The 27,983-nt window shown below is 41.4% G+C and overlaps 1 protein-coding gene across 3 annotated transcripts in view; it reads left to right on the top strand.

Annotated features, from left to right (window-relative positions):
- FAM3C (FAM3 metabolism regulating signaling molecule C) overlaps nucleotides 1-27,983 on the top strand; it is a 193,833-nt gene that overhangs the window by 132,682 nt on the left and 33,168 nt on the right. For all 3 annotated transcript variants that reach the window (XM_082692703.1, XM_082692701.1, XM_082692702.1), the window contains exons 2-3: nucleotides 20,207-20,261; nucleotides 24,282-24,386. In XM_082692703.1, the coding sequence (XP_082548829.1) occupies nucleotides 20,249-20,261; nucleotides 24,282-24,386 (118 nt within the window). In that variant the 5' untranslated portion in view covers nucleotides 20,207-20,248. The remainder of the gene's footprint in view (nucleotides 1-20,206; nucleotides 20,262-24,281; nucleotides 24,387-27,983) is intronic.

Genomic DNA, 27,983 nt, shown 5'->3' on the forward strand with positions numbered 1-27,983 from the left:
ACATTTATTCTCACCAGCCAGAGTTCTTTTCTCTTTCTTATTTTTACACATGAAAATGTGAACTCTAGAGGTAAAGTAAAGGTTGATGGGGACAGAAGATGCCAGACCCCTTGGACCCTTGACTGCCTTGCAGGTTTAGGGGTACACTGTTTTTACCAAGTTTTTTAAAACGTTGCTAATATTTGTACAGTGCATCATGTAGTACAAAGAGATCTCCGTTTCACTTAGAAAATAAAGTTAATAGCTTATGCTCTTGGCATCAGTTGAGGTCATATCATTAATTGTATCTCTTTCAAAAGGCCCCCAGTCTCTTGAGTTCTCTAGCTGTTTACCGAACTTACCACCACCCCGCCCCCCTTTATACAGGTGTTAGAAGCTTTCTTTCACAAATTCTATGTAGTGTGTTCTCAGCTCGCTAAAGATTATCATTTCTTGATAGTGAGAAATGTAGAGTCCAATGCAGTGATTCTCAACCTGGGATCTATTAAAGCCGAACACAAATAAGGCTTTTTAAAAAGGCCACAGGCCACATTCCTCCAAAATCCCCATGGTTGGGAGGGCACTTGTGTTTCAAAAGGGAATCAAAATAAGACTGAGGCCACTGGGTTAAAGTGGCTTTCAAGATATTTTGTTATTTTGTTACAATTACAAAATTTGGATTGCTACCTTAAGTGTTGATAATTAATATTTAATAGTTGATGAAGATACATTAACAAGGAAAGGTAATTTGAGAGAGGGGCAAGAGATTCTTGAATGGCAAAAAGTTTTGGATTATCAGAGTCTTTTTTTTTTTGACCATCTATTTTAAATCTTAAATGGTGAGTGTTAGTGTTCAAAAATTCATTTAAAAATATTGAAGTACCTCCTATGTGCCAGTTATTATAGGTATCATAGATACTATGAATAAGATAGGCTGGGCCTTCATAAAGCTATTTTCTGTGAGACAGTGAGTCTTTCTCTCTCTTTTTTTTTTTTCTTCATTTTTATACCCATTTCTTAAAGCTGAAAGGTGCAAGACCCAGGAATCAACAAATTTTGGCCCTAGGTCTCATAAAGATCCAGCTAGTTCAGAACTTAGTTCAGTAGCAAACATTTGTTCTGTACTTAGTCCGGAAAGATTCCTGTCCTTCTATCACACATTCGGATTTTAAGCAATAGTTCTGCATTTAGCTGCTTCATAAATGGCATTGACCAAATTATTTAATTCCACACAGAGCCTTATTTTCTTAATTTGGGGAGATGGAGCAAGATTCCCAAGATATTTAAACTTTAAGAGGTTTCGTGACTTCTATTCTGCTTCTAAAATACAGTCAGCTGACTTTCTCTCAGAAGAGGAAATTAAATATTCCAGTTCTTCTAAGTTTCCACTGCATACCCACTGGTATTCTTTCATTCTCTTTTTCATTGGCCTCCTCCGTTTGATTGAAGCTATTCTAAGATGACTTATATTTCCCTGATTTCTAATCCAATTAATTTTTTCATCTACCCTTTATGATTTTTCTAGTCTTACTAAAAAACCTGGTCAGGTTTTTTTGTTTTTGTTTTTTCCTGATTTCCTTCTTTAGGAAATTCATTTAACATAAAATTTATCATGTTAAGGTGTATAATTCAGTGGCATTTAGTACATTCACAGTGGTGGGCTGGCATCACCTGTGTTTAGCTCTAAAACACTTTCATCATTGTGGAAGGAGACCTCATATCCATTAAACAATTACTCTTCATTCCCCCTTCCCTTGAGCCCCCGGTAACCACTAGTCTGCTTTCTGTCCCTGTGGATTTACCTGTCCTGGATATTTCATATAAATGGAGGCCTAAAGGTGTGCTTTCTTAGGTCTAGGTTCTTTGACTTAGCATGATATCCATAGGACAGCAAGGAAGAGTACTTCATTCACGTTACGATTAAATGATATTCCACATATAGATGCAGTCCACATTTTGTTCATCCATTCATCCATTGATGGCCCCTGGTGAGTTTTTGTGTGCTGCAGAAAAAAAGTTAGGCGGACATCTGTAGCAGGGAGTCAGTTCCTGAATTGATTTTCATCATCAGTTTTACACAACTTAAAGCACAGTATGGTATCAGGCACATTATCGATACCATTCAGTATCTACAACTAAGTGATCATTCAGTGTGTTTAGTCAACAGCAAAGATGGACTTCTTCTTTGTTTCAGGAACTTTTATGCCAGAACCTTCTTACTACCTCTTCTTTGCAAATGGCTGCTGTCATTCAGCTTTTGTGGTAGAAATGGTGCACCATCCAGGACAGACAGAAAGGCCCTGCTCCTCCATTTCTTCACGTGGAAGGTTTGACCGACAGCACTATGTCTGCTCTGGGTCAGTTAAATTCGCAGACTATTTAAAGACAGTCTTGGGACACCTGGGTGGCTCAGTTGGTTAAGCAGCTGCCTTCAGCTCAGGTCATGATCCCAGCGTCCTGGGATCAAGTCCCACATCGGGCTCCTTGCTCAGCAGGGAGCCTGCTTCTCCCTCTGCCTCTGCTTGCCATTCTGTCTGTCTGTGCTTGCTCTCTCTCCCTCTCTCTCTCTGATAAATAAATAAAATCTTAAAAAAAAAAAAAAAAGACAGTCTTAGGGGCGCCTCGGTGGCTCAGTGGGTTAAGCCTCTGCCTTTGGCTCAGGTCATGATCCCAGAGTCCTGGGATGGAGCCCCACATCGGGCTCTTGCTTGGCAGGGAGCCTGCTTCCCCCCTCTCTCTGCCTGCTCTCTGCCTACTTGTGATCTGTCAAATAAATAAATAAAATCTTAAAAAAAAAAAAAAAAGACCATCAGTGCAGCAGCTCTGTGGGGGAATTCTTAAACATTCATTCAGAATAGGAACTTGTGACTTCTCATCCGATACAATGTAAAATAGTTTTAGGAGATGAAGATAGTTATACTGTGTGGAAATCCGTGCCTTTCTCTAATCTTTTTTGTTGTTGCAGTTTGTGACCTGGACACTTCTTTACCCTACATATGTGGAACTTCTTACAGTTAAAATGTATTTCGTTTTTATTTCTGCCATTGTTTTCAATGATGCCTGTTTCCGTCTGTCCATCTTTCTTTTCCAGGACGGTAAGGTGTAGGATTAAGTGGTTTACATTACAGCTGTTTAATCCACAGTTGTAGAACTCTGAGGGAGCTGGCAGAACTAAATGTCATTTTGTTTTCTGTTTTTGGCATGTTGGTGCTCTCAGTTACAGAAATCTGATCACTGTTTAATTTTTTCCATTGGATTATAGCTTTTTAAGGAAATTCTGCTTTGGTAGGTGAGGAGAAAGTGCAAGAAAACATTTGGGTAATTTTGAATCCAATACTGTTGTAACCATTGCAAAAGAGAGTTCTCTTTGCTCTCTTCCTCAGTACATTATCTCCAGGTTTATTCACTGCCCGCCTTTCCCTCCTCACCCCAACAGGAGACCTGGCCCAGAGTCAGGCTGATTTCCATTCATTGTTAAGGAAAGAATGAAATTCTTGTTTTATGAGTTTTACCTTTGGGCTTTTGTGGCCTAGATCTGCCTCACCCCCTGCTCCCATCTCCAGACTTCTCTGTGTTGTTTGGGTTGCTGTACTATAGATCTGAAGTTCTCAGATCCAAGTGAGAGGGAGAACCACCTGGGGAGCTCATTAGCATGCAGGAGTTTTAATCCTCCTAGGGATTCTGGGCTCAGGAATTTGCATTTTAAAAAGCCCACCAATAATGGTGGCATCCATGCTGTGAGTTACATTGTAGTTAGGGCTTCAAAGAAGCAGATATGCTGTTTCATTGAGCCTAAGATATTTGTAAGGTACACCATTATTTTATATACTACTGTGGGGGAAAATGTGGTTGTAAACCTCATCCCAGTTTAAGACATGTTATAATGAGGGAAGTAGTGTGTACCTCGGAATCAATAAAATCATCTCAGGTGCCCCAGGAACCACAGGCCCCTGTTAAAGTAAAATGATAGGTATGAGTCATAGAAGCCATGAGATACAAGAATTACAGTGTAGCATTTCTTCAGATCTTTTACCATGTAAAGTATTTGTTTACAATACAATTTAATGTAAGGTGTCCTTACCTGGCATTTATCTGTAATGAAGATTATACTGATGACTTGTTTTAAAAGGCAGGCTAGCTGGTTGGAAGGGTGTAATGCACTCCAGTATGGCCCCGTATCATTTTCCCCCTATCCATTTCCAGTCCATTTATATGTCGGTAGTTCAGACAGAAGTCTTATTTCTGGTTTTTTGGTACATCAGTGATTTCCATTTTGTAATTATAAATCACTGAGATATTAACGTAATGTCACGTTGACGTCATGGGTGGCTTGATTGTTTGATTTCTTTCTTATTAGCCTTTTTCTGTTAGAGGCCCTGCCCCTCATTAATGCTGGCAGCTGGTAATATCCGTGTAGACCAGCCATCCACTGTCCTGTCCTCAGTGGTTACAGGGTATCATGGTAATAATTAGAGTAAACAGCACTTTTTTTCTGAGAAAACCTGGACCCTGGCTGCCAGCTCAAGAAGTGCCTTCGTGGCATTTGAGGTACTGAGTGACAGAGCCTGTGGGTTCCAACAACTCTTTCTCCGCTAATGAGAATTCACGAAGAACAGCCCCACGCCATGCTTCCTTCAATGGTATCATCTTCGAAAAGGAAATATTTTTGTCAGGAAAAAGTCGGTTAGCCCTGTTAGATTTGGGAGGGGAAGCAGAACACGTGTCCATTCAGTTTTTAATCACCCGAAGTATTCACAGAAAACCTGCTCTAAAAGCTTGTTGAACAACTGAAATATTTCTGAAATCTGATACCTCAGAGTTCTGAAGAGGTAAGAACTTTAGGTGTCTAGCTAATTCACCTTGGTTGATGGAGTTGTCCTAGGGAGTTCTTAAAGTTGGGATGAATCATGTTGAAATATGTCTGCTCTTGGGAATTAGCGTGGGTGGTCTGCCAAGTATGGTTGCTTCTCCCTCTGTCTTTGGGGTGAAGTTAGTCTAGGAGAGGCACCTGCCTGATTTTAATTCACAGGGACCTTTCACTTTTTTTTTTTTTTTTTTTTAAGATTTTATTTATTTGACACAGGGAGAGAGATCACAAATAGACAGAGAGGCAGGCAGAGAGAGAGAGTAGGGAGCAGACTTCCTGCTGAGCAGAGAGCCCAATGTAGGACTCGATCCCAGGACCCTGAGATCATGACCTGAGCCGAAGGCAGAGGCTTAACCCACTGAGCCGGCCAGGTACCCCACCCTTTCGTTTTAGTAAGTGGAGAGACAGGTTGATATTTATACTTTGTCATATTCCATTCTTAGAAGAAAGGCATCTTATCTAGCTGCTGTAGATCATGTAGAAGTTTTCAGAGGGTTGCTCTCTCTACTCCCTGCCAGGAGAACCAAATAAAAACAAGGTACAGTTGCTTACGGTGGACTGTGGAGGAAAGCAGAATTCACCCAGAACAATCCCAGTACACTTCATATTAGGCTCTGGTTAGCATTCTAAAGGGGAGTTAGAACTGGCTCATTTGTGCTTTTTCATAGTACACTTTTAATTGTTTGTTTCTTAGCCATAATTAGATACTAATCCTCCTTTAGTGTAATTTGAATATGCTGCATTACGAAATAAGAAAAGCCAGTTGATGGTAGTTGAAATAACGTAAGAAATCTAGGCATAGATTATATCCCTCTCTTCGCAGAGTTTTCAGTAGGAAATTAAAATTCCATTCCAGAAGACTTTTTTTACTGGTTCTATTGAGCCATTATTTCAGTTTCTGGTCTGTTTCTGTACAGTCTCACGTTTTTGAAAGCCCCTTTGCAGAAGGAGTAGTTGTATTCATGTTTTTCCTCTGAATCCTCTGATCATCTGAAAATGTGGTTGTTCTTGACATTATAGAATCCATGCACATCTCCTCTTCCCATTTCCAAAGAAAAAGGTATGTTGATTTTTTGCTCCTTTTTTCTTCCAGTTGAAGGAAGGTTAGTTTGGTGCTTTAAAAACCTGGGATACTTTTCTATGTGTTGGGTAGTCACTTAAAACTTTTTTCCTTGAGAGGCACCTGGCTAGCCAAGTCGGTTAAGTGTCCAATTCTTGATTGCTACTCAGGTCATGATCTCAGGGTTGTGAGATCGAGCCCCGTGGTGGACTCTACTCTGAGCTTGGAGCCTGCTTAAGATTCTCTCTCCCTGCCTCTGCCCCTCTCCCCTACTCCGGCTTGCATGCACCTCTCTCTCAAAGCAAAAGGAAAAAAATTTCTTTATTACCAGGTTATACCTACCCAGTGTTTAAAAGGTGTGTAACGTGTGGATGTTAAAGTGGAAGATTCTTTTAATTGGCTGCATTTCTAGGGTTGAGAATCAAGAGAGGCCTACTAGTACTGAAATACTCTCAACTTAGTAACTGGATTTTTAAAAAAATTAACTATTTAGTGTTAATAACACCAAATTCTATTGAATTCATAATATTTATAGCAATGAGAGCAGCTCAGATATCATAATCAGTTTTTACATATCCTGGTTCTTTCAGATGAATGCAGTCTTCTCCCCTCTCTTCATTCTGTTATTTCAAAAATGTTTCCAGCCTGACAAGGGAGAGTCTGTGGTGAGACAGGGGACTTGATGGGAGTCTGCAGCTCCCATCAAGTTTGTTGTTGTTTTAAAGTAATGATATTTGAGAGCTTAATATTTGCAATTTTAAAAGTTGATCAGACATCTGATACATATAACCCCCCCTTTAAGCCTATCACAAAAATAATCCCTTTTAAATACCTATGTAAAGAAGAGAGCAATGTCCATTCTCCTCACCAACATTAATTTTACAGTTAATGAAATGGGTTGTAATGACATTCACTTTTATCCATTTCTTTATTTATACCTGCTGGGATTGCTTTGGAAAACATTCCAGAGTCTAGATTCTACCTGTCTTTGCTGTGGATGGATTGCTTCATATATAAGAAGGGAAGGATTTTTTTCCTTCCCTTTGAAGAAGCTCCACTGTGTTCCTCATAGAGTTTATGCTTCTTCCCCTGGAGAGCAGCATGAGTGTTAAAATGTATGGCGGATGCGTCCAGATCACAAAATTTAGGCTGGTTCTGTCTGTCCTGCAGCTCTAGTAGCACTTCCAAGAGGACGAATAGAAGCCTTGTGACACTTGTGTCCTGCAAATAACCCTGCCAGAAATGTTGGAATAGTAGCGCAAGGCCTATTTTAAAACTTTGTTTTTAGTTTAAATTTTATTTTTGATTTCTCGGTCTCAGGTTGTTCGATTACCACCCATGGGTCACTGTGGCTCATGAGCCAAGATAGGTTTTTAAGTTTTTAAGTGATTGGGGAAAAAAGTCAAAAGAAAAGTATTATTTGGTAACTTGAAAACTTTACGAAATTCCAATTTCAGTATTTATAAAGTTTTATTGTAACACAGTGGGCCCATTTGGTTCCATATGTCTGTGGCTGCTTTGCAGCTACAGCTGCAGAACCGAGGAGTCACTATGGGGACTGTGTGTATGGGGCCCAAAATCTAAAACATTTACCGCCTGGCCATTTTACAGAAAAAGTTTGCCAACATTTGCTCTGTTTTGTTTGCATAAATGGAGGCATTTTTTTTGCAAATTATTTTTAACGCCATACTTCTCTTTGTAAACTACATGAGAATACCGCCCCCCCCCACGTGTAGCGTACTTTTTGTTTTCAGGGTTTGCTCATTTCCCTCTTTAACTGCTCTAGGACTGAAAATGTAATCTCCTGTGGTGTGATTTAGAGCAAGCCTGTGGTCGGTCTGGGTTCTCTAGAGATACTGCACTGAGAGGAGATACGGTATCTGAGATTGATGGATAATCATAAGGAATTCACTGCCTCAGTTGGGTTGTGGAGGCTGAGAAGTCCCCGGCAGCTGGGGGAGCCAATGACGTTCTTCCATCCAGAGAACTGGGAGAGCTGGTGTGTAAGTCAAAGGCCGCTGGAGATGATGTTCCGGGTAGCAGGCTGTGAGCAGAGAGAGCAAATTCCCGCCATTCAGATTTTTGGGTTCTGTTCAGGCAGCCAATTGGATGAGGCCCATTTGTACTGGGGAGAGCGAACTGCTTTACTCAGGTATCAGGCTCAGCCAGAAACATCCTCACAGACAATCGCACAATAACGTTGAGCAGATATCTGGGTGTTCCGTGGCCCAGTCAAGTTGACACAAACAATTAGCCATCCCAGGGCCTAAATGTACTTCTGTCTATCTGCTTGCCCTGACCTTTGTTTTTCTCTGTCCTCTTGAAAAGCTCTAGTTCCCGTGAGTGTTAACAGTCCTCTGAACTTCCCTCATTGGTGCCTGTGACATTGCCATTTGACCAGAACCGAGTTAAAGTTGGGTTGGATTAAGAGATAGTTTCTTTGTGTTTGTGGAGAATGACTTACAGTACTTTCTCCCAGTTTAGTTGATTGTCGTTTGTTAGTACGACATCGGTGGGTGTTTCTGTCTGCTTCATTTTCTTTCTGTCTTCAAGGGGTGTTCTCACGCATGTTTTTAATCATTCTGACGAATGTTGCATCTCTGGAGTGGCTAGTTGGTAGCCCAGGTTGGCAATTCCCAGAGCAGTTTGCAAAAGCCACATTGATAGGCGTGGAGTTTTGACAGCAAGTTGCTTCTATTACAACATGTCAGCGAGCTGCTGAGGTGCGAGAAGCATATTTGTGGTATCAGCTTCTTACTCAGCCTTCATGTGACTTGAGACCAATCCCTTGACCTCATCTGTAATGCCATCGAAACACACTACACCTAGGGGGCTGCTGGAAAGATTACATAAAATAAGCACGTGTACGAAAAACACTGCCGAATGCATTGTTACCTAGTTTATTTTAATTGGCAAGACCTTCCCCTCCTGGTAAATAATTGCTATTATGGCTTAATTTATTGATATAAAATGGTCTTGTCATTCACCTGTTGTAATTCAAGTCTGCTTCTCAAGGAGAGAATGAAAGTATCACTTGGCTTGTGTGTTTATCTGTTGATCTCAAATTGATTGATTCTAGGCTGAGGCCTGTTGATGCAGGCCTCATTTTAATAAAACTTGACCAGATTAGAGCAAAGTCGGTCGTTGGGTTAAAGGAAATGTTTAAATGACAAGGAATTCAAAGAAATTCAGGATGTCGGTCAGAGATCCTAATGTGGGACTTGTTCTGTAGTCTGGGTCGCAGACTTACTATTCTGTTGGCCCGGGGCACCGTGGCGACCCATCCTTGCAGTGGACTTTCAGGTGATTGTGCACTTCTACACATTAGCCACCTGATAGGGTTTGAACATTTATTTTAAACACTGAAATTTGTTTTGACTGATGCTACACTCTTGGGCAGTAAAGGTACTATCAAAGGTTTTTGGGGTTTTGTTCCTTTTTTAGTGTATCCTGCAAGTGCTCTGCCTGCCACCAGTATTCTGGTTTGGAAAATAGCTCTAATTTTTTTTTTTAAAGGTTTTATTTTATTTATTTGACAGACAGAGATCACAAGTAGGCAGAGAGGCAGGCAGAGAGAGGGAGTGGGGGAAACAGGCTCCCCTCTGAGCAGAGAGCCCATTGTGATGCGGGGCTGGATCCCAGGACTCTGGGATCATGACTTGACCTGAAGGCAGAGGCTTTAACCTGCTAAGCCACCCAGGTGCCCCAATAGCTCTAATTTTTAATGAGTGTATCAGAAAACCTATAAATTCTTTCACCTGTTGCTTATGGATTAAAGAGCTGTGAATTTCTATCGAAGGACTTTTTACCCCTTTGCTGTTGTGTTAATTTTCTGTGAAGCTGTTTTATCCCTGCTTGATCATTGGAGGTTCAGCCCGAGGTTTATGCCAAGTATATTCCACTAAATTCCTTCTTTTTCTCCTTGAGATGATTATATGTAATGATTTTCTTTGTTTTTAAATATCATCCTAAGAAGAAAAGTTAGGAATGACTTGGAATTAGCGTGCTGTGAACATGTTCCTTGATTTGCTCTCAGATATATCCAGTACTTTTCCCTTATGCTGGCTGATCTGCACTCTTGCATCAAGAATTTGTCGTAAGCAAATGAATTAAAAATGTGTTATGGCTGAGATTTTATGAGATTTTATGAAATGTTCTCTCAGAAATTAGTGGAAAGCATGAATTCCTCTAGACATTTATAGTTGCTTTTCGTGGTCCTATCAGTATCAGTGTAGAAGCGGGCTAGCGGGACAGTGTGGTAGGACAGTGTGGTTAGGCGCGGGCTGGTGAGGCCTTCGGGCTGGTGAGGTACAGGGTACAGGGTGTGGCCTCCTCAGCAGGGAATGGAAAGAGTGAAAAAGAACAGCATGCTTCTGGCCAACCGCTTATCCTGCTTCCAGAAAACTTTTCTAGGCCACATTCAGAGAAGAGTGAAGTTATTTTGGAATATTAACTGGGAGGAACGGTCTGTGTGAGCTGTGAGCATAGTCTTCCATTTTGCTGGACGTCAAAGGAGAATTTGAAACCAGTCAGGGATTTCATTTGAAAAGCCAAGGATTTTTTTTTTCTTTTCTGCTTCTATGTGATGACTTGCGGATACTTTAGTATCTGTTGTTTTCTTTTAGTATTTCCCTAGCCTGTGGATAAGTAGTTAGCTTAAATAGGTTGATAACGCTGGCTTTTCATATTCTGTTCAGATAACTAGCAGAGGAAAAGAAATCAATAATGCTGCATTCGCTGTTTGTTTAAATGTTGGTATTTTCTTGAGGGTAAATCGGGCAGAAGAAGGGAGCTCTCCTAAGAGCACTGGCCCCTGGGCGCTCACCACCCCCACCCCGGCCTGACTCTTACTGGTGAATGAACAAACTGGGTGTCTCACTCCCTTTCTGTGCTCTTCAGGGATGCGCTGCTATTCTTATTTAAAACATTGTGTCCATCTTTGGTCTGGGTGATAGGCCATTTCTTTCTGTGCCCATTATATCCAGACACTTTGTTCTTTTTTTTTTTTTTTTTTTTTTTTAAGATTTTATTTATTTATCAGAGAGAGAGACGGGGAGAGAGCAAGCACAGGCAGACAGAATGGCAGGCAGAGGCAGAGGGAGAAGCAGGCTCCCTGCCGAGCTAGGAGCCCGATGCAGGACTCAATCCCAGGACGCTGGGATCATGACCTGAGCCGAAGGCAGCTGCTTAACCAACTGAGCCACCCAGGCGTCCCCAGACACTTTGTTCTATGCAGAAGAATTTTATGTGCCAACTTTCTTTTCGCAAACCAAGTCCATTGTTCTCTCAGTTCATGTCATCACCATGCCACAAGTCTAAGTCCTCTGCTGCTTTTTTTTCTTACTCCAGCTAAGTCCTCTCAGTGCTACCTCAAGTCTTTCATATCTTTTTCCTCCTCACTCAGATAATCTCAACGGCCTCTCAACTTCCTTTACCTGTTCTGACCCCCACCCTACCTTAAACACAGTATTAGATTCATCTTACTGAAACATAGCTCTGACCATGTATCCCATGTATGTGTTCTGTCTCCCCTACTAGACTGTAAGCTCCTAATGGGCAGGGTCTGTGTCGGAGTCATCTTTGTATCTCCCATAGTACCTATCAACAAATATTTCTTGAATGAACCAAAAAAAAAAAAAAAACATTGTGTCAATTACTAGATCAGGCATCAACATTGGAACATCAGAATCAAATACAAGGGACGCCTGGGTGGCTCAGTTGGTTAAGCAGCTGCCTTCAGCTCGGGTCATGATCCCAGCGTCCTGGGATCGAGTCCCACATCGGGCTCCTTGCTCAGCGGGGAGCCTGCTTCTCTCCCTCTGTCTCTGCCTGTGCTCCCTCGCTCTCCCTCTCTCTCTCTGACAAATAAATAAAATCTTTAAAAAAAAAAAAAAGAATCAAATACAATCAGTCTAAAACAAAGGTATCAAATTCATTCATCAAAACTTTCTTTTTGAATTCCTCTCCTGACGGGTAGGTGGAGTAGACCTAGAGAGACGGAGAGAGACTGCGAGAGACCGCTGTCTAGTTCAACCTGAGCATGAATTTCCTGTCAAACTGATTCACTTGCTTTTTCGTTTTCTTTTTAAAATTTCACCTGTCTGGAGTTACTTCCTAGGAGGGAAACACACATAGACAAAGATTTTTTTTTTTTTCCAGCATCTATTTCTTGTTGTTCATAGAATAATATTAGAGAATAGTTTCTTTATTTGATGTGTAGCATACACTGTCAATAATGGTAATTACCAGAATATTTAAAATTGTAATCCTGTGCTTTTGAATATATTCTTTTACAAACTTAAATTGAAACCATGAAGAGGAAAAGGATCCTGGTATTAAAATAAACCTTTGCTGTAAAGTCCTTATCATAGTGCCCCTGAATTCTGTTGTACGAAAAATGAAGTAGCATCGTAGACAGGTGAGCCCGAGATGGGGAGCCAGCAGACCTTTCTTCTAGTAACGTGTTCCACGCCTGGACAAGCAGCGTCACCTCTTTGGACCTCACCTGCAAACTGGAAGTCTGGGACTCAGTATCAAAAGTTCCTTATAAGTGCAAAATCACTGAGAGTAATAAGGGGCATTATCTTCCATTCACATGCTTGATGGCAGGATTTCTCACAGCTCTTCGCCAAAGTTAGGGAGCTGGAGACACAATGGTCTAAAACACGGACCCTGTTCTCAGGAGCTTTGTGTCCCAGTGGAAGTGATGAGGGAGCAGGAGGCTGGCTGAGGACAAAGCAAAAGCTGGCGCCTTGCACCCCCCTTCATCCGCTCCCCTCCATATGTGTAACATCCCTCAGGCAGCCCTGACTGCCATGAACAATAAGCAAATAGTTAACTTGCAGAACTCACAATCCTGCTAGACAGGAGTCTCCCTTGGCTTACAAATGTTCTAAATCTCACTAACAAAGACGATTGATAGCAGGATTGTGACACCCCACCAAAAAGTCTCCCAACTATCTTAATGTTAATGACTGGTCTAAAGACAACATTGATCCAGCAGCAAGGGCAAGGCCTCCGGCAGGCCCGGAACATCCTGGCACCTTGTAGGCCCTCTTTAACATATGAAAACTCCACTGAAACCTCCCTTCCCCTCACCTTCCCCCAACAGCAGGGTACATAACCAACCACCCCTCACAACCCGGGGCGGCAGCTGCATCTCTGCCTGCCCACGGGCCCTGTCCCCGTGCTCTAATAAACCACCATTTTGCACCAATGACGTCTTAAGAATTCTTTCTTTAGTCGTCGGCTCCGAACCTCCTCACCCCACCGAACCTGACTTAGGTTCTGCGACTTCATCATTTTTGGCGAGCCAGCCAGGAGATTTGTGAGTCTTTACATTTGGACTCTGAGCTTCGGTGCAAATTGGTGAGTACTTTCTCTCCTTTTCCTGTACTCTCATTCCAGGGCTTTTTCAAGGAGTACGGTCTTATTGGAACACTTGCATGTCAATTGCTCAGGCTGTAATCCTCTAGCCCGTGGCTACTCCACGGGGAGGAGAGCGCCTGCCTTTTGGCTGTAAGCTAGTACCCTGGCCGGAATGGCAATAAGACCCAGAAACTTGATGGCCTCACTCTATTCCTGTTCTTATAGAAAGTTGTCTCTCTTGGGCACGGGACAGCCACCTAAGTCACCAGGACGGCTGCCAATCTTAAGACTCCCGTGTGAGGTTTCCTCCTGATTGATCTAATGTGATCCCCTCCACATGCCCGGTCTAGCCACTTCTGGCCGCGAGACCTCCATTGGGAGCCGGCCGAAACCAGTACCCGATTGAATTAAAACGCAACCGGGGACCGTTCCCTAGGGAAGTTGGCTGCAAAAACCACATGTGTTGGAATGTCGCATAGACCATGATGGATTTCAATCTTTACTGTTTCTCGTCAGTGTCTTCTGCAAACCGCCTAAAGCTATGAAATTGGGTAATTTCCCCTTGCCAAACTTTTCTAGTACTTCCATGGGTTAATATGGCAAAACAGTATGCAGTCTTCAGGACATAGGATAGCATGGCACAAGCGTTTTAGTCCATTCACCAGGCACCCATTGGCAGCCTAGGATGCGATGGGGAAGCGGAGGGACGCCGGCACCCCTTCCAGGGCCTTTAACGGCAGGAACGCCTTCCCAGGGAAGGCAAAGCGGTGATCAATAGCGATTTTTGTTGAGGGACGCCTCCGGTCGCTTTTGACACAGGAACCTCTGACATATCCTGCGTGGGACGCTACCCAGGAGTCAGGGGGGATTTGGTAATGGACCTTCATTACTTTTCTGGAAGCATGGCCTCAGTAGGCTTCTTCAGTTCCCAAGGACTCTACCTTGGGGTGCCTTTTAACCCACTGGAAATAATTTGGATTGCAAAACTTAGGAAAGGACTGAGCTCCTGTAACACTGCATGGCCTCAGTGGGATCTATCAGTTAGATCTCTGCAGGAAAGAGGGCAAATGGACCTAGGACACCTTCACTGCTCATACCTAGGCCTTTATTGCTCTACACCAGGACCCCAGACTAAGGGGCTTTTGCAAAATGTGTTTGCCCAAATGAGTCAGCTAGTAAACTTTCTCCTGACATATTGGATGGTAATTACGTAAATAAGCCTTCTTCTAGTAAACCCAGGTTGCTGGGCCATCCCTAGCAAAGGGGACTCTGGCTTTATTTCTTTCTGTTTCTCTTAATAGATGTGGGGGCTTCTCCCTCACTCACATCCCGTGTTAATGGCTATAACTGGAGCCAATTGGGGTTGGTCTAACTCGAGACAGAGACTATAAGGAATATTCCCAAGCAGCTGCCGAAACTCTCTTTGTTTCGGGGAAGTTTCCCTGTGTTCTCTGGCCTGACTTGGACTGCCTAACCCCTCCCCCCTTGCTGGTGGGAAAGCATGGCGTCTGCTCCTCTGTTGGGGCTTATGAGCTCCGAAACCGGGAATCTTTTCTCTGCCTCCTGGCAGCACTTTGTTTCTTCTGTTTCCCCCTTACGTGTTTCTGTACCAACGTGTGTGCAGCCTGCATGACTAGCTTCTAGATCATGCACCACGGCCCCTTCTCTCTTCACTGTCAAGGAGCAAGAAGAACACCCCCACTCCAGATCTTCCCACGCATGTCTCAGGTAAACATTCAAAGTGGAGTGGGCCCAGGTGGAACATAAATCACTATTGAAACTAAGTTAAGTTTGTTGGTTTAATTAAGACCTGTCTTTTAAGTTAACAGCAGTAAATGTGAAGCTTTTATTCTATCAAAGTTTACTGGAGGTCAAATAAGCTCATGTTATTTGTTAAAATTTGTTAGCAAAGAAATGACTAAACTGATGGTTAATTGTCTGTCTCAAAGTTCTAATGGGTAATTGATGAAGTAGCTTTCAAAGTCTTTGGTAACCTGAAAGTTTTAAAGTTTTGCTTGGATGACAAATGGAATTAAATTGTGGACATCAGTATCTTAACCAAACAGGATAAAATGCTAAGTCATTAATTACTGAATGTAGGTTTGTGCTTTTGACTTCTTACTGCAAAGAAACTAAGAGTATTTAAGTCTGCTGGTAAACTTGTTTTCCACTTAACTGATTCATAAATTGCCACCTGAAGAATTCTGTTGTAGCAGTTCACAATTGGTTAATAACTAAAGGTGTTTCTAAGAATACAAAGTTCTGCTTAATGTAACTAAGACTGATGGAAATAAAAGGAAACTCTGTATGTAGGAAAGTAGGAGATATGTAAGAAAGACTTAAGGAATGGGAATACATTTTGTTGAAGGTAAAGGAAGGTAATTTTATCCTAAATAAGATGGTTGTTTGGAAGGAATTGACTTGGGACAAAACCTGAATGCAAAGGAAAGTGTAGAAGGTTTGTGAAGGGAAATATTCAGAAAAGGAATTTTAGCTATGGTCAAGAATGGATTAAGATTGAAATGAATGGGTTTTAAAGGTACATTGGTACAAGACTGAAATTGTCTCTGTTCAAAAGGATGATGTTTTCTTAGATCAATTGATCTGTTAAGAAAATGTAAATGGTTTTCTCTTTGCCTGCCCAGAAAACCCAGTTTCTATGTTTTGTTTTATCAGGTGTTTAACATCCCTAATTATATTTAGGCATGTGCTTTAAAACTTTCTAAGATTTTAGCAAATGTTGACAGGATTTAAATTGTAAATCTCTTTAACTCAGGCTTTTCCTTGGTATGTGAAGTTGCTCATGAAGTACTACTGAACCAATGATAAACCTTGGGTTACATTTGGGAAAATGCTATAACTATTCTAGAGATTCTATGCACTTCCTAAAGTTTTAACGTTTTGAGAGATCATCGCTTGATACTGTAATTATGGAAATGCTATGTATCACAGAAATAACCTGATTTCCTTGCAGCTAAATTGTAAACTCCCGTGTCTCTTTAGCTCTAACCATACCCATTCTGAGTTTTTGTCATTTATAATTGTTTTAATTCTCTGGTAAAATGAGTTTTATCTTCAAGGAGATTCCTATAAAGGACTTTCAGGACAAATACAGATATTTGATATGCTTGAAAATCCTAAAACTGAAATGGGTAAGAATTTCCAGAACTGACTAAAGCCGCATTCACCAGAATTAGTAACATGGGACTAAATGAACTAAAAGATTATAGTGTTGTGTCTCTTAATGTTTTGTCTTACTTTAAACATTGCTGGTTCTCTCTACTGTTTGCTCTTACAGACTAGGGATACTCCCTCCTAGTTATCTGTAACTTACAGAGATGTAAAAGTATTGATTTGCGAACAAATCAAAGCATTCAAATTTTTTTCTCTATCTGAACCCTCTGAAACCAAAAGGTCTTAGTAAGTATTTTTCTTCCATGACAATCAGTCATTTGCATAAGTTCAATAAGAATCTGTTCTCCTTGTAACAGGAAAGAATTGGAAACGCAGGTTATTTTACCAAGGCTTTGACTGGGATGTCATATTTGAAAAGACTCAGATATGACCAGACAGCTTTAAGGAACTAAGGTTGACTTTATGAAACCTGGAGCCATAAAGCCCCTTGGGACTGTTGGCCTGATACCTTGCTTACAGAGTTCTCAGCAGCCCCACCAGGTGAGTAAAGAATGTCACTCCTTGGTAGGTGCAGTCTTGGGAAGAGGAATTCGCCCAAAGGTATTGCAGGCATGCCTCATGGCAAGTACAGGGCTTGGCTTCTGGCCTGGAGAGGCTACTAAAAGTTCAACCTAGAGATTCCTTATACAAAGTTCCAGCAAAGCAGATTCTAAAAGATCTATTGATCACAGTCACTGTTCTTGCTGAGCTTATGTAAATAATAGGCCAAGTTGTTAAAACTGGACTTGTTTCACAAGTGAATTAGTCCTGATTTGGCTATCTCTGTAAATGAGGGTTATTTTAGAAAGAAAAATTATGTTTTAATAACACACCTTTATGGATGTTGAATTCTAGATTTGATTGTCTTTAAATGTTTACCTAAGCTATACAATTTGAGGTAAACTTCAGAGAAGATGGACAATAGCTTCTTTAGTTGATCTTATTATTTTGTGGGGATATTAGCAGACCCCACTACACATGATTAAACAACTGGAAAAATGGGATTGATTCCCCTACAATTGTATAACTTAACTAATACCTTATGTGTGGCTGGGATAATGAAATTGCCTAAAAGCCAACCTATCGCACTCCATAGGATTAACTATGGACTTGTGGAGATAATGGATGACCCCACTTTCTTTGAGTGGATTGAATGATCCATGGGGGACTCCCCTTATCTCTCGACAAGTTTTCTCCCACTTGGCAATGATCCTCTGTAATCAGGATATTGTTGAGGCTAGACCACTCAAAGGTCGTCTTATTGGTTTCACCCCTTTGTCATATTTATCCTAGAGGCCACCTCTGTTGAGATGCAATTGCAAATAGATGCTTTAGCAAAAACTAGAACAGCCTCCCTCATAAAAGGAGCCTCAAAGCTCACTATGGGACAGTCCTTGACTGTAATGATGTCACATCAGGTCCAGATTTGTCTTAGAAGCCAAAGGCCACCAATGGATGATGTAGGCCAACTAATTAAATATTGGACTATACTAACAGATATGCCAGAAATAATACTTAAAACCTGTCAAACTTTAAACCTAGTTAACCTGACCACTGTACTTCTTTCTCTATAGAGCAAAAATGTTCAGAGGTTTTTGATCTTGCTTACTCTATTTGTCCAGATTTAAGATGCCCCTGTTAAAAATACGAATGACAGTTGGTTTTCTGATGACAATAGTTTTCATAGAAAAAATAAGATAAGCTAGGTATGCCATAGTGCTCACTAGCACTTTGCAATTACCAAAGCCTAAGAATTAACATTTATACTGACTCCAAATATGCTTTCCTGGTACTACATGCCCATGGAGCTATTTGGAAGGAAAGGGGAAGCCATAACTCCCCAATCAAATATGGGCCTAAGTTACAAAACCCCCCTTATCGCTATACTAAGGATGGCATATCAAATCTGGGATACATATCTGTGGTTCACACCCACGATTGGACAGCTCAGTTAAAAGGCAGTTTTATGCTGGGAACAAAGAAATCATACGAGTGGTACTTGGGCAAATAACACACGTTATCTGGGATGGCTATCACTAAAAGTGTGTTCCCAAGTTATAGTACTCCAGGCTACTGACTGATTTGCTACTGATTGGGCAAGGCGACCTGGCATCAGATGGCCAGCTCCAAATGGAACCCACTGGATATGTGGAACCAACCTGTGGCCCTGGCTTCCTCCCGGGTGGATAGGTCGCTGTACTTTAGGATTTGCCTGGATTCATGGGCGCATTACTAAAACCATCACCACTCCAGCTAATCTCCCCAACTTGAAACAAAGATGGACACGATCTGTTTTTAAATGGTATGATCACTTAGCATCCATCTTTGTTCCATCTGCGGGACTAGAAGATGTCATATGGCATGTAGAAGCCCTTAATAAATATACTACAAAGGCACTCAATGATCCACTAAATGGCATCTCCCTCCTTAATACCAAAGTGTCACAGATACGCAAGGCAGTCCTACAAAATAGGATGGCCTTGGATGTGCCCAGGGTGGCACATGTGCAATCATCAAAACAGAATGTTGTGTGTACATCCAGACTATCACAAAAATGTCACATGACTAATAAAAGATATGAATACCCAAATTAAGGCCCTACAAGATCCTTCTCTCACTCTCTCAGTGAATGGTTAAGTTCCTGGTTTGAAGGAGGACTATGGCCGAATCTCCTTTTCGGGCTTCTCATTCTTATCGCCTTATTAACCTTAATATGTTGCTTTGTTACATGTTTCTCTACTTGGTGCCGAGACTCCATTGCTACAATGACTACACCACGACAGACGATCCTTATCGCGCGCGAGGACGCCTCCTCACTGTCAGCGCTGGATTCAGCTGCCTCCACCTTTCGTAACTCCCCTATACGTTCCTACCCTGATCAATATTGACCCGAGCAGGTAGGGACAGCTCTACGCCCCTATTCAGCAGGAAGAAGTTACAGAAGATGAGACCTTCCACCTTCAACCACCTTAAAGATTTAAGGGTCAAAATTGTTCAGGGGGGAATGATGAGGGAGCAGGAGGCTGGCTGAGGACAAAGCAAAAGCTGGCGCCTTGCACCCCCCTTCATCCGCTCCCCTCCATATGTGTAACATCCCTCAGGCAGCCCTGACTGCCATGAACAATAAGCAAATAGTTAACTTGCAGAACTCACAATCCTGCTAGACAGGAGTCTCCCTTGGCTTACAAATGTTCTAAATCTCACTAACAAAGACGATTGATAGCAGGATTGTGACACCCCACCAAAAAGTCTCCCAACTATCTTAATGTTAATGACTGGTCTAAAGACAACATTGATCCAGCAGCAAGGGCAAGGCCTCCGGCAGGCCCGGAACATCCTGGCACCTTGTAGGCCCTCTTTAACATATGAAAACTCCACTGAAACCTCCCTTCCCCTCACCTTCCCCCAACAGCAGGGTACATAACCAACCACCCCTCACAACCCGGGGCGGCAGCTGCATCTCTGCCTGCCCACGGGCCCTGTCCCCGTGCTCTAATAAACCACCATTTTGCACCAATGACGTCTTAAGAATTCTTTCTTTAGTCGTCGGCTCCGAACCTCCTCACCCCACCGAACCTGACTTAGGTTCTGCGACTTCATCAGAAGGAGCCAGGCCCTGTGTCCATACTGGTAGAAAACTTAGAAATGTCATGACATTTGTCTAATTAGTTTATTATATATACTTCAAATCCAACTCAATCTTAGGCAGGAATGCTCATTCTAGACCTAATGATGTTTGCCTTTTCTTTTGATTTTAGGAGGTTGTTTAATGAAAAGTGCCATAGACTGAAAAACGAAACATGAGGGTAGCAGGTAAGATATTTAATTCAGTAGAAAAAGTTTTATTTTTTGCATAACTTGTTTATTTAAATGGCTAATGGAGAGAGTAAATAATCTTTTTCTAAATTAAGAACAAAGCTGATATATATAACAGACTAAATCACTACTTCACCTCCTTTTTTATGTAGTCAATACATCACAAATTGGACAAACTTCACAAAATTTTTTTAAGTTGTGGCTTTAATGTTTGTGTTCTTGCACATTAAGTTTATTTGCCTAATAGAATAAAATGCCTGTATAAATAACAATTTTGAGAACCTAGTGAGACTGATTTTTTGTTTTGCTAAATTCTAGCTTTTTGAGAGAAAGAAATCATGAAGTTTAAAAGCCTACATCTTTTCTGTATATGTACTTAAATAGAAACTAGTGTACATGAACAATTCAGTAAAATGTTTGTTTACTTAAGGGAATATTTGCTGGTTCGAGTTCAATCTGCATAAGGGAGGTTATGTGTAAGAACATCTGTTCCTTAGGCAGCAGATTGAGGAAATTGCAAAACACAGCTTGATGTTCATAGTATTAAGGTAACGATCTTTAAACATTATAAAAAGATGCATAAATAACGGGAGAGGCTGATGACCTCTTCCTGCCTTGATCATGAAAAAGTGTGTGTTCTCCCAGCCCTGCCTGTCCTTCAGCACAGCCAAGACCCTAGAGGAAAGGCACACTTTACCTAGAAATTTCTACTACCTGTTTTGCCAACATAGAAGGTAACTTATAATTTCTCAAAAGCGAGATAGTCTTTCTTGTAATTATTGTCTTCTCACCAGCAAGTCAAGTTATTTTCCTATGGGGGGAGCATCTCTTAGAAGTCTCTAACGTCGGGGTGGGTGAACAAACAAGGGGTGTGCTTCCGTCCTTTTGTAGAATCAGGTGCAGGTGATCCAACATCATGCTCATTAAGCAGAGATACCCGGGTTCATAGATGGCCTTGTGGAAATTTAGAAATCTGGACCCTTTGGTCATGAACTTACAAAACTATCCTTTTTTGAGTAGCTCTTCAGTTGTTGAAGGAAAATATTCCCAGAAACTAAAAGCTTGTTTTTGGTTTAAAAAATGTATTACAGTGTCTTTTTTTTTTTTAAATCATCTTCGAATACGGCAAGACTGACTATTGATGATCACATGTCTCCACATGATTTTTAAAAAGTACATTAATTAAACATGGTGATTGAAATAATCAAAGCAAGTTTTTTCTTCCTCATGTAATTCTACATTCATTCTTGTTGAAGTTAAATTTTCATTTGGTTCATTTCTCCAATTCTGGCAATTAATTCCAAGGTTAATTGATAAATAATTATTCACTGAGTACTTATTTTATGTTTGGCACTGTTCCTAGTGTAGGTCTTGAAGGGATGGTTTTGATGAGCAAAGAGAGAAGATTAGCTGTTAATTGATTGCCTTTAGTGTGATTAATCTCTTCTAATTTAAGAAAATCTGGTTGCTTTGAAATATTCTTATAGCCTTTATTTTTACAGTAAGACAATAGTGTCTAAAGAGTATGCTTTTTGGTTTGTGAAAAATAGGGATACACTCAGATTAGTGCAGTCCATGGCTAGAAGGAAGAGAGAATCTTACAGAAAGTTAAGCATGGGGGGATTGTGGTGTGGTATGGTCAGGCCCCTTTATGTCCAGAGTTGGATGGTGACTAGCTCTGGAGGAGACCTCTATGTAACGGAAGTTCTAGAACTCTACCAGTATGGAGGTGCTAGTCTGTGCTAGTCTTCACCTGCCTGCTCCTCTCTGGGACCATCTGTTTATTCTGTTACCAGCACATTTCTCCCATCTCGAACTTCTCCCTGCCTTAGCGCTTTTATATCCTCCTAGTTCCTCTGATAGTCTGCTGTCAGTGAGTAGGTCTTGGTTGGAGACTCCCTTCTGCTACTAACTAGTTATGTGACCTTAGGCGAGTGACCTAAAAATTTTCAGCCTTGATTTCTTTTCTGTAAAATAAAAATGATACCTGGAAAAGCTGTGTAACTGCAATTGTGCTTTTATAGCATTTAGCTCTATGGAAGGCACTCAATAAATGGTGTGTGTGTGTGTGTGTGTGTGTGTGTGTGTGTGTGTGTTGTATACGCGGATATATATATGTACATGTGCGTGTATCTGATGTCTGTGGTGTATATAGCTTGTCTAGTGTAGGCTCAGGTCTCACTTGGTTATTGAATTTAGTCTAGCACTTTGATGTATTATAACCTTGATATTTTATTCATTTTAATATTTTAATCTTAAACAGTAACGGTTTCATGTATTTGTGGTAAGGGACAGGGAAAAGTTACCTTTGGTTGCACATGCTCGTGATTGCTAGTAAATGAGTGGTGAAGACTCATGTGATACACAGTCTTCAAGCCGTTGGTCATAAGTGATCACGAAGCAATGTGTCACCTCTCACCATTCATCTGTTTCGCAAACACTTGGTGAGAGTGCCACTATGTCCAGGCACTCTGCTAGATCCTTGGGGGTAAGAGCTCAAAGCCTGTTGGTATTTTGCTCTCTTCTGCACTAAACATGTAAGCAACTTGTAGTTGCTTTTGAAAATAAGTGATTTTTGGAGGGGAGAAGGTCAAAGCAGGCGGTGTGGGAGTTGATTCAGTTAGTAGTGAGCTTCTTCCCTGCCGTCTCATTTCTGTATTTTTGGAGCGTTTCTAAATAGAAACAAGGAGTTCCGTGAAACCAGCACTTCTCAGTGTCGCTGGCTGTTGGCGAGCATCAGCAGTCCATTCTCTTCCTGCTCCTTGAAGGATGTCGTCCTAGTTGTTCCGGGTTAAGAAATTAGAATGAACATACAGTTCTTTACTCTTCCTTACCTACTGAGTTGAATTTTGGCAGTGTTCTAGGGGAATGTGGTAATTTGGTGTCAGAATGGAGCACCAGGCTCTGTCAGGATCCCTGGATCCTGGGCCTTCTGCTGCTGCTGAGTTACTTGTTATCATGTGCAGTTGCCTGATCTCTGGACTTTTGTGTCCTTAAGAGTGGAGAGATGCCTGTTGATCCCACCTACCTATTCTAGATCAATATAAAGTAAAATTTTGGTAAGAGAGGGCAATGGAGATGGTACAGGCAAATATTAGTATTGTTCCTGAATAATTAATGAGATGCTCTGCGATTCTTGGGGAAGGAGGAGGATGTTTCTTCCCTGTCATTTTCCATTTCCTTTCCTGTCTTACACTTTTTTTTTCTTTCCTAGATTTGCCTAGCTGTGGGAACAAAAGAGTAGTCATCGGTTCCTGTTACTCAGTCAGTTAGCTGGCAGTGGGCAGTGCTAACTCTGTAGGGCGCGCAGAAATGGTTAAAGATGGGAAGGTCTGAAAGTCTACGAGTGTGTCTTGATGGCGCGTATCATGTAATTGCACTATGAAGCGTAGGTGACAGGTGCCAGATGAAGTCCTCTGGGAATCGGGAAGGCTAAGGAGAAGGTTGGGTACTCTTGTGCACCATCCCGGCAGCACTGTCGGCTCTAAGAGGCAGGTGTTTTGGTGATAGGACAGTAAACCTGTTTCATTCCACTCAAGAGTTCCTTCCTTAGCATCACGGTTGTTGCCATGGCAGCTCTACAATGTCCAGTGTTTTTGCGTTCCCCCTGTAGAGCATTGCCTTTAAATTTGGAAAGGATTAAGACTGTAGCTGATGATGGTGTTCCATTTGCCATGGAACTTTGGTGTAGTCAGCCGGCCCTTGAGAGCAGGTTTGGTTCATTGTTGGTGGTGGTGTGGTTTTGTTTTCTTCATGCGAAAACTAGGCAGATGAGTCAAGCAGTCCTGTGTTTGGGCTGCTAGCCAATCTGATAATTCTTTGATCAGGAAAATCCTCCCTGATCCTGATGGATGGTTGGTACAGTTTGTGTTGTAACTCCAGTAAAACTAAGATCCAATAGATAAAATTTATTAGTTTTAAGAAATTTTTAATAAACTTAAATTTTTTATGAAAATGCATTCATAAAAGTTGTGTGGTCTCACAAGCTCATGCTGAATTATTTCTGCCCTTTTCTAGGTGCTGCGAAGTTGGTGGTAGCTGTGGCAGTATTTTTACTGACATTTTATGTTATTTCTCAAGTATTTGAAATAAAAATGGATGCAAGTTTAGGAAATCTATTTGGTAAGTTCCATTTTTTTCTGCCTTTCTTAAGTCTTACTTTTGATTGGTTGTCTATACATGTTTACCAGTTATCAGCTTTGAGTCACTCTGCTGTTTAGTCTGTCTAGAAAAGAAAATGTAATTATATCAATAAGTGTGACCCATTAGAATATTCTAGAATATACAATAGGAAGTCTTAAAATGAATTCGGTATAAAGCATTCTGAGTAGATTTAATGGGGTCTATTTCATTCATGCCTAGGACATTAATCATGGCATTCTAAATGAATATTCTGGAAGATAACACGCACTATTCAAGTTGGGTGCTAGAAAACTTGGAACCAAATCTAGCTGTCACCTCGCAAGTGGAGTAATGATAATGCATTCTAAATACCAGCCATAGAAATCCATCTTGCTTTTTTACCTTTATTTCCTCCTGCATCATTTTTCTCTCTTTACCAGTTTATTTAATGCTCTATTATAAACATACCATTGTAAGCTACTTTAACTCAGTTTTTAAATAAAATTCTTAAGTTAGAAAACGAAATTAACTTATGAAATGTTTGAATAAGGTTTGGTTGAAGCATTGTTTAAGATATTAAAAAAATATGCATGGAAAGTGAGAATATGAAACCTAGAAACAGTATTTTGACCCATGAGTCAGAAATCTTTTGGAACAACTTTGAGATCTCTGGCATAGTGAGTTTGGCTTTCCATAAATTAGCATTTGGAAAGGATCCCAAAACCTCGTTCACTTCTTCTCACATCTAGTTTCAAGACTCCATGAAGCGGTGGTCCTCTAGCTTTAAGATCAAAGGAATCTCCCTGGGATTTCGGTACGCAGACTTGGATTCAGTGTCTGGGATGGGGCCTGAGAGTCTGTATTTCTAACAAGCTCCCAGGTGATGCTGAGGTTTCTACTCCCACGTAACATACTGAGTATCAAGGCTATAGACAATTCTGTTGTGTAATCATCAGTTTCTGTATAAACATTTTCAGGTGACTTTTCTTAGAATAACTACTTAAAAGTACTTTTTATATTGCACTGAGTTCTGTCTTTTATACTCCCCAGTAGTATCAGTGCACTGACCTTCTGCCTCCCGGGGTGCTCTTCCATACTGACGAGCTCTCAGATAGTTAAACCGCAGTCATCCTCCTTCAGTCCATCTTTTTTTTAAGTTTTCATCTTCTCCAATTATGGAATTCCCCATTTTGAACCATTTCTCTCAGTGTACTGGCTATTTTCCTCCTGAACCATCTGTTTTTCAACACCCATTTAAAAATGTATCCAGGGGGGCGCCTGGGTGGCTCAGTTGGTTAAGCATCTGACTCTTGATTTTGGCTCAGGTCATGATCCCAGGGTCGTGAGATCCAGCCCCCTGTCAGGCTCCACACTGGGCATGGTACCTGCTTAAGATTCTCTCTCTTCCGCTCCCTCTATCCGCCCCCTTAAAAAAAAATATATCTCTCTCCCTGTCTATCTCTAGGGTCCAGCATTGAGCAGTCATTACAAAGTACAGTGACATTTGACTTCTGCCTACTTCTGTTGCTCTGAAGAGGCCAGTCTGCTGTCCTTTGAGGGCACAGCTGGTTCAGTTGAATAATGGGGCGGAAAAGGCATAGAGGACTTGTTCAGGGTCACTGGTGAAACAATGGGTATGGCCAGGTCAGCTAAGAAAGATTGATGGTAAGGGAAGAAGATTATGGAGTGGTAGCTTGAGGCAGAAGCACGTTGAATGTTTTTTTCTATTTTGAAGTAATGTAGAGACTCACTTGTCTGTAGGCTTTGGGCAAAGATTCAGGGAATTACATGTCCATGGATGAGACTAAACAAACAAGAAACAGAGGGTCCTTGAAAGAAGGGAGGCAGTGAGGAATTTGAGAGGCAAAGTGGGAGGCTTGGGGGGTAGGGAAGGAAAAAATGAAACAAGATGGGATCGGCAGGGAGACAAACCGTAAGAGACTCTTCCTCTCACAAAACAAACTGAGGGTTGCTGGGAGCTGTGGGGGTGGGTCGGGAGAGGGTGGTTGGGTTATGGACATTGGGGAAGGTATGTGCTATGGTGAGTGCTGGGAAGTGCGTAGTAAGCCTGATGATTCACAGACCTGTACCCCTGGGGCAAATAATACATTATATGTTAATAAAAAAAATTGAAAAAAGAAAAAAAAAGAAGGGAGACAATGGGACCATTGGTGCATATTAAAAAATCTACTTTGAGAAAAGGCCCACTGTTTTCAGAGAAGAGTCTCCGGTGAAGCCCCAGCCAGTGCTTGCCCTAGTTTGGCTCTTCATCTCCAGTCCAGACCGTCTGGTGAAACATCACAGGGACGTTCCATGTCTTTGTCTCGTCCGTGGTATCTGCCTGTTTCATCGCTGCCAGAGCAGTTCTCTTAATAGTCATGAACCTTTAGCACTTCCGATGACTGCAGAGTAAAATCAGAGTCTCTGCTTAGGATGTCGCACCCTCAACCTGCCTCAGCCCTTCTCACCTGTTCTCTGCCCCTCCCCTCCTCACCCCGTGCCTCTCACTCCCTGCGCCACGGGTCAGCACAGTGTCTGTAGACACACACCCTGGCCTTGCTTCTGCCTGTTCCTCACTCCGCCGGTCTTTCTCAGCTCCCCCTTCTTCCGTTAATCCTTCTCCTTTCTCAGAACTGCATAAATGCCCCTTTTGAGATAAATTAGATTTGAATCTCCCTCTTTTCCTATTAGAATGTGTAACTTCTTTTTTGAACTGTTAGTTCCTAATGCATAGTATTTATGTCTCAATTCGGCACTGATTTTATTCTGCCTTACGTAGAATAATGTCATTTATTTTCCATGTATCTGTTTACCCTTCTTAGAGAATGACTCTTAAGGGCAGTAACACCTTGGTGCTTCACCCAGCTCTCGTGCTGGGCTGTGCACGTAGACGGTACACGCTGATCGAATGGAGAATGAATGTAGTTTTTTTGAGGATTTTTATTTGAGGATTAGGATTTTTACGTGGGGAGGAACAGTATTTCCAAAGTGGGATTGATTTAAAACTATAATAGTTGAAAAGCCTCTGATAGTCAGCTATGAACAGAGGCTGAGCTACTTAACTAGGATAGTTATCTCTTAATTTTCATTTTGATTTTTCCTAATTTTGGGAATCTGTAAGGTTTTATTGTGTGTTTTAGGTAGTGGATTTGCACTTTCTTAGGGCAGATGGCTTATTTTGGTATCATAGCTGAAGTCATACACTGTATCCACAAAACCTTACTGGATTCCAATTTATTGAGTTGTTGAAAATTTAATGTTATATTTTAATTCTCATCATAGAATTAATTGAGCAAAGATGGAGGTAGGGTTGTCTTTGCCATTTGCTTGGCATCGAACTCAATTTACCAAAGGATGATTGATAAGTTTAACTCAACATTAGAATTGTTTCTATAATCAGTATACTGGTGGGTCTGCCCCTCCCGTGAGGTGAACTATAATAGTTGTTTTGGTGGTGAATTTTTCCTCCCCCCCCCCCCTGTGTGGATATAATAGCTTACTTGATAGTTTTATAAGTTTAGATTCAGGTTGATTGGATAGTGCTGTTATAGAAAAAATGAACTTAATTCTAGAATGGAAGAATGAAAAGTGTTCTCA

The sequence above is a fragment of the Mustela nivalis genome (assembly GCF_964662115.1).
Source record: "Mustela nivalis genome assembly, chromosome: 12".
Classification (NCBI taxonomy): domain Eukaryota; kingdom Metazoa; phylum Chordata; class Mammalia; order Carnivora; family Mustelidae; genus Mustela; species Mustela nivalis.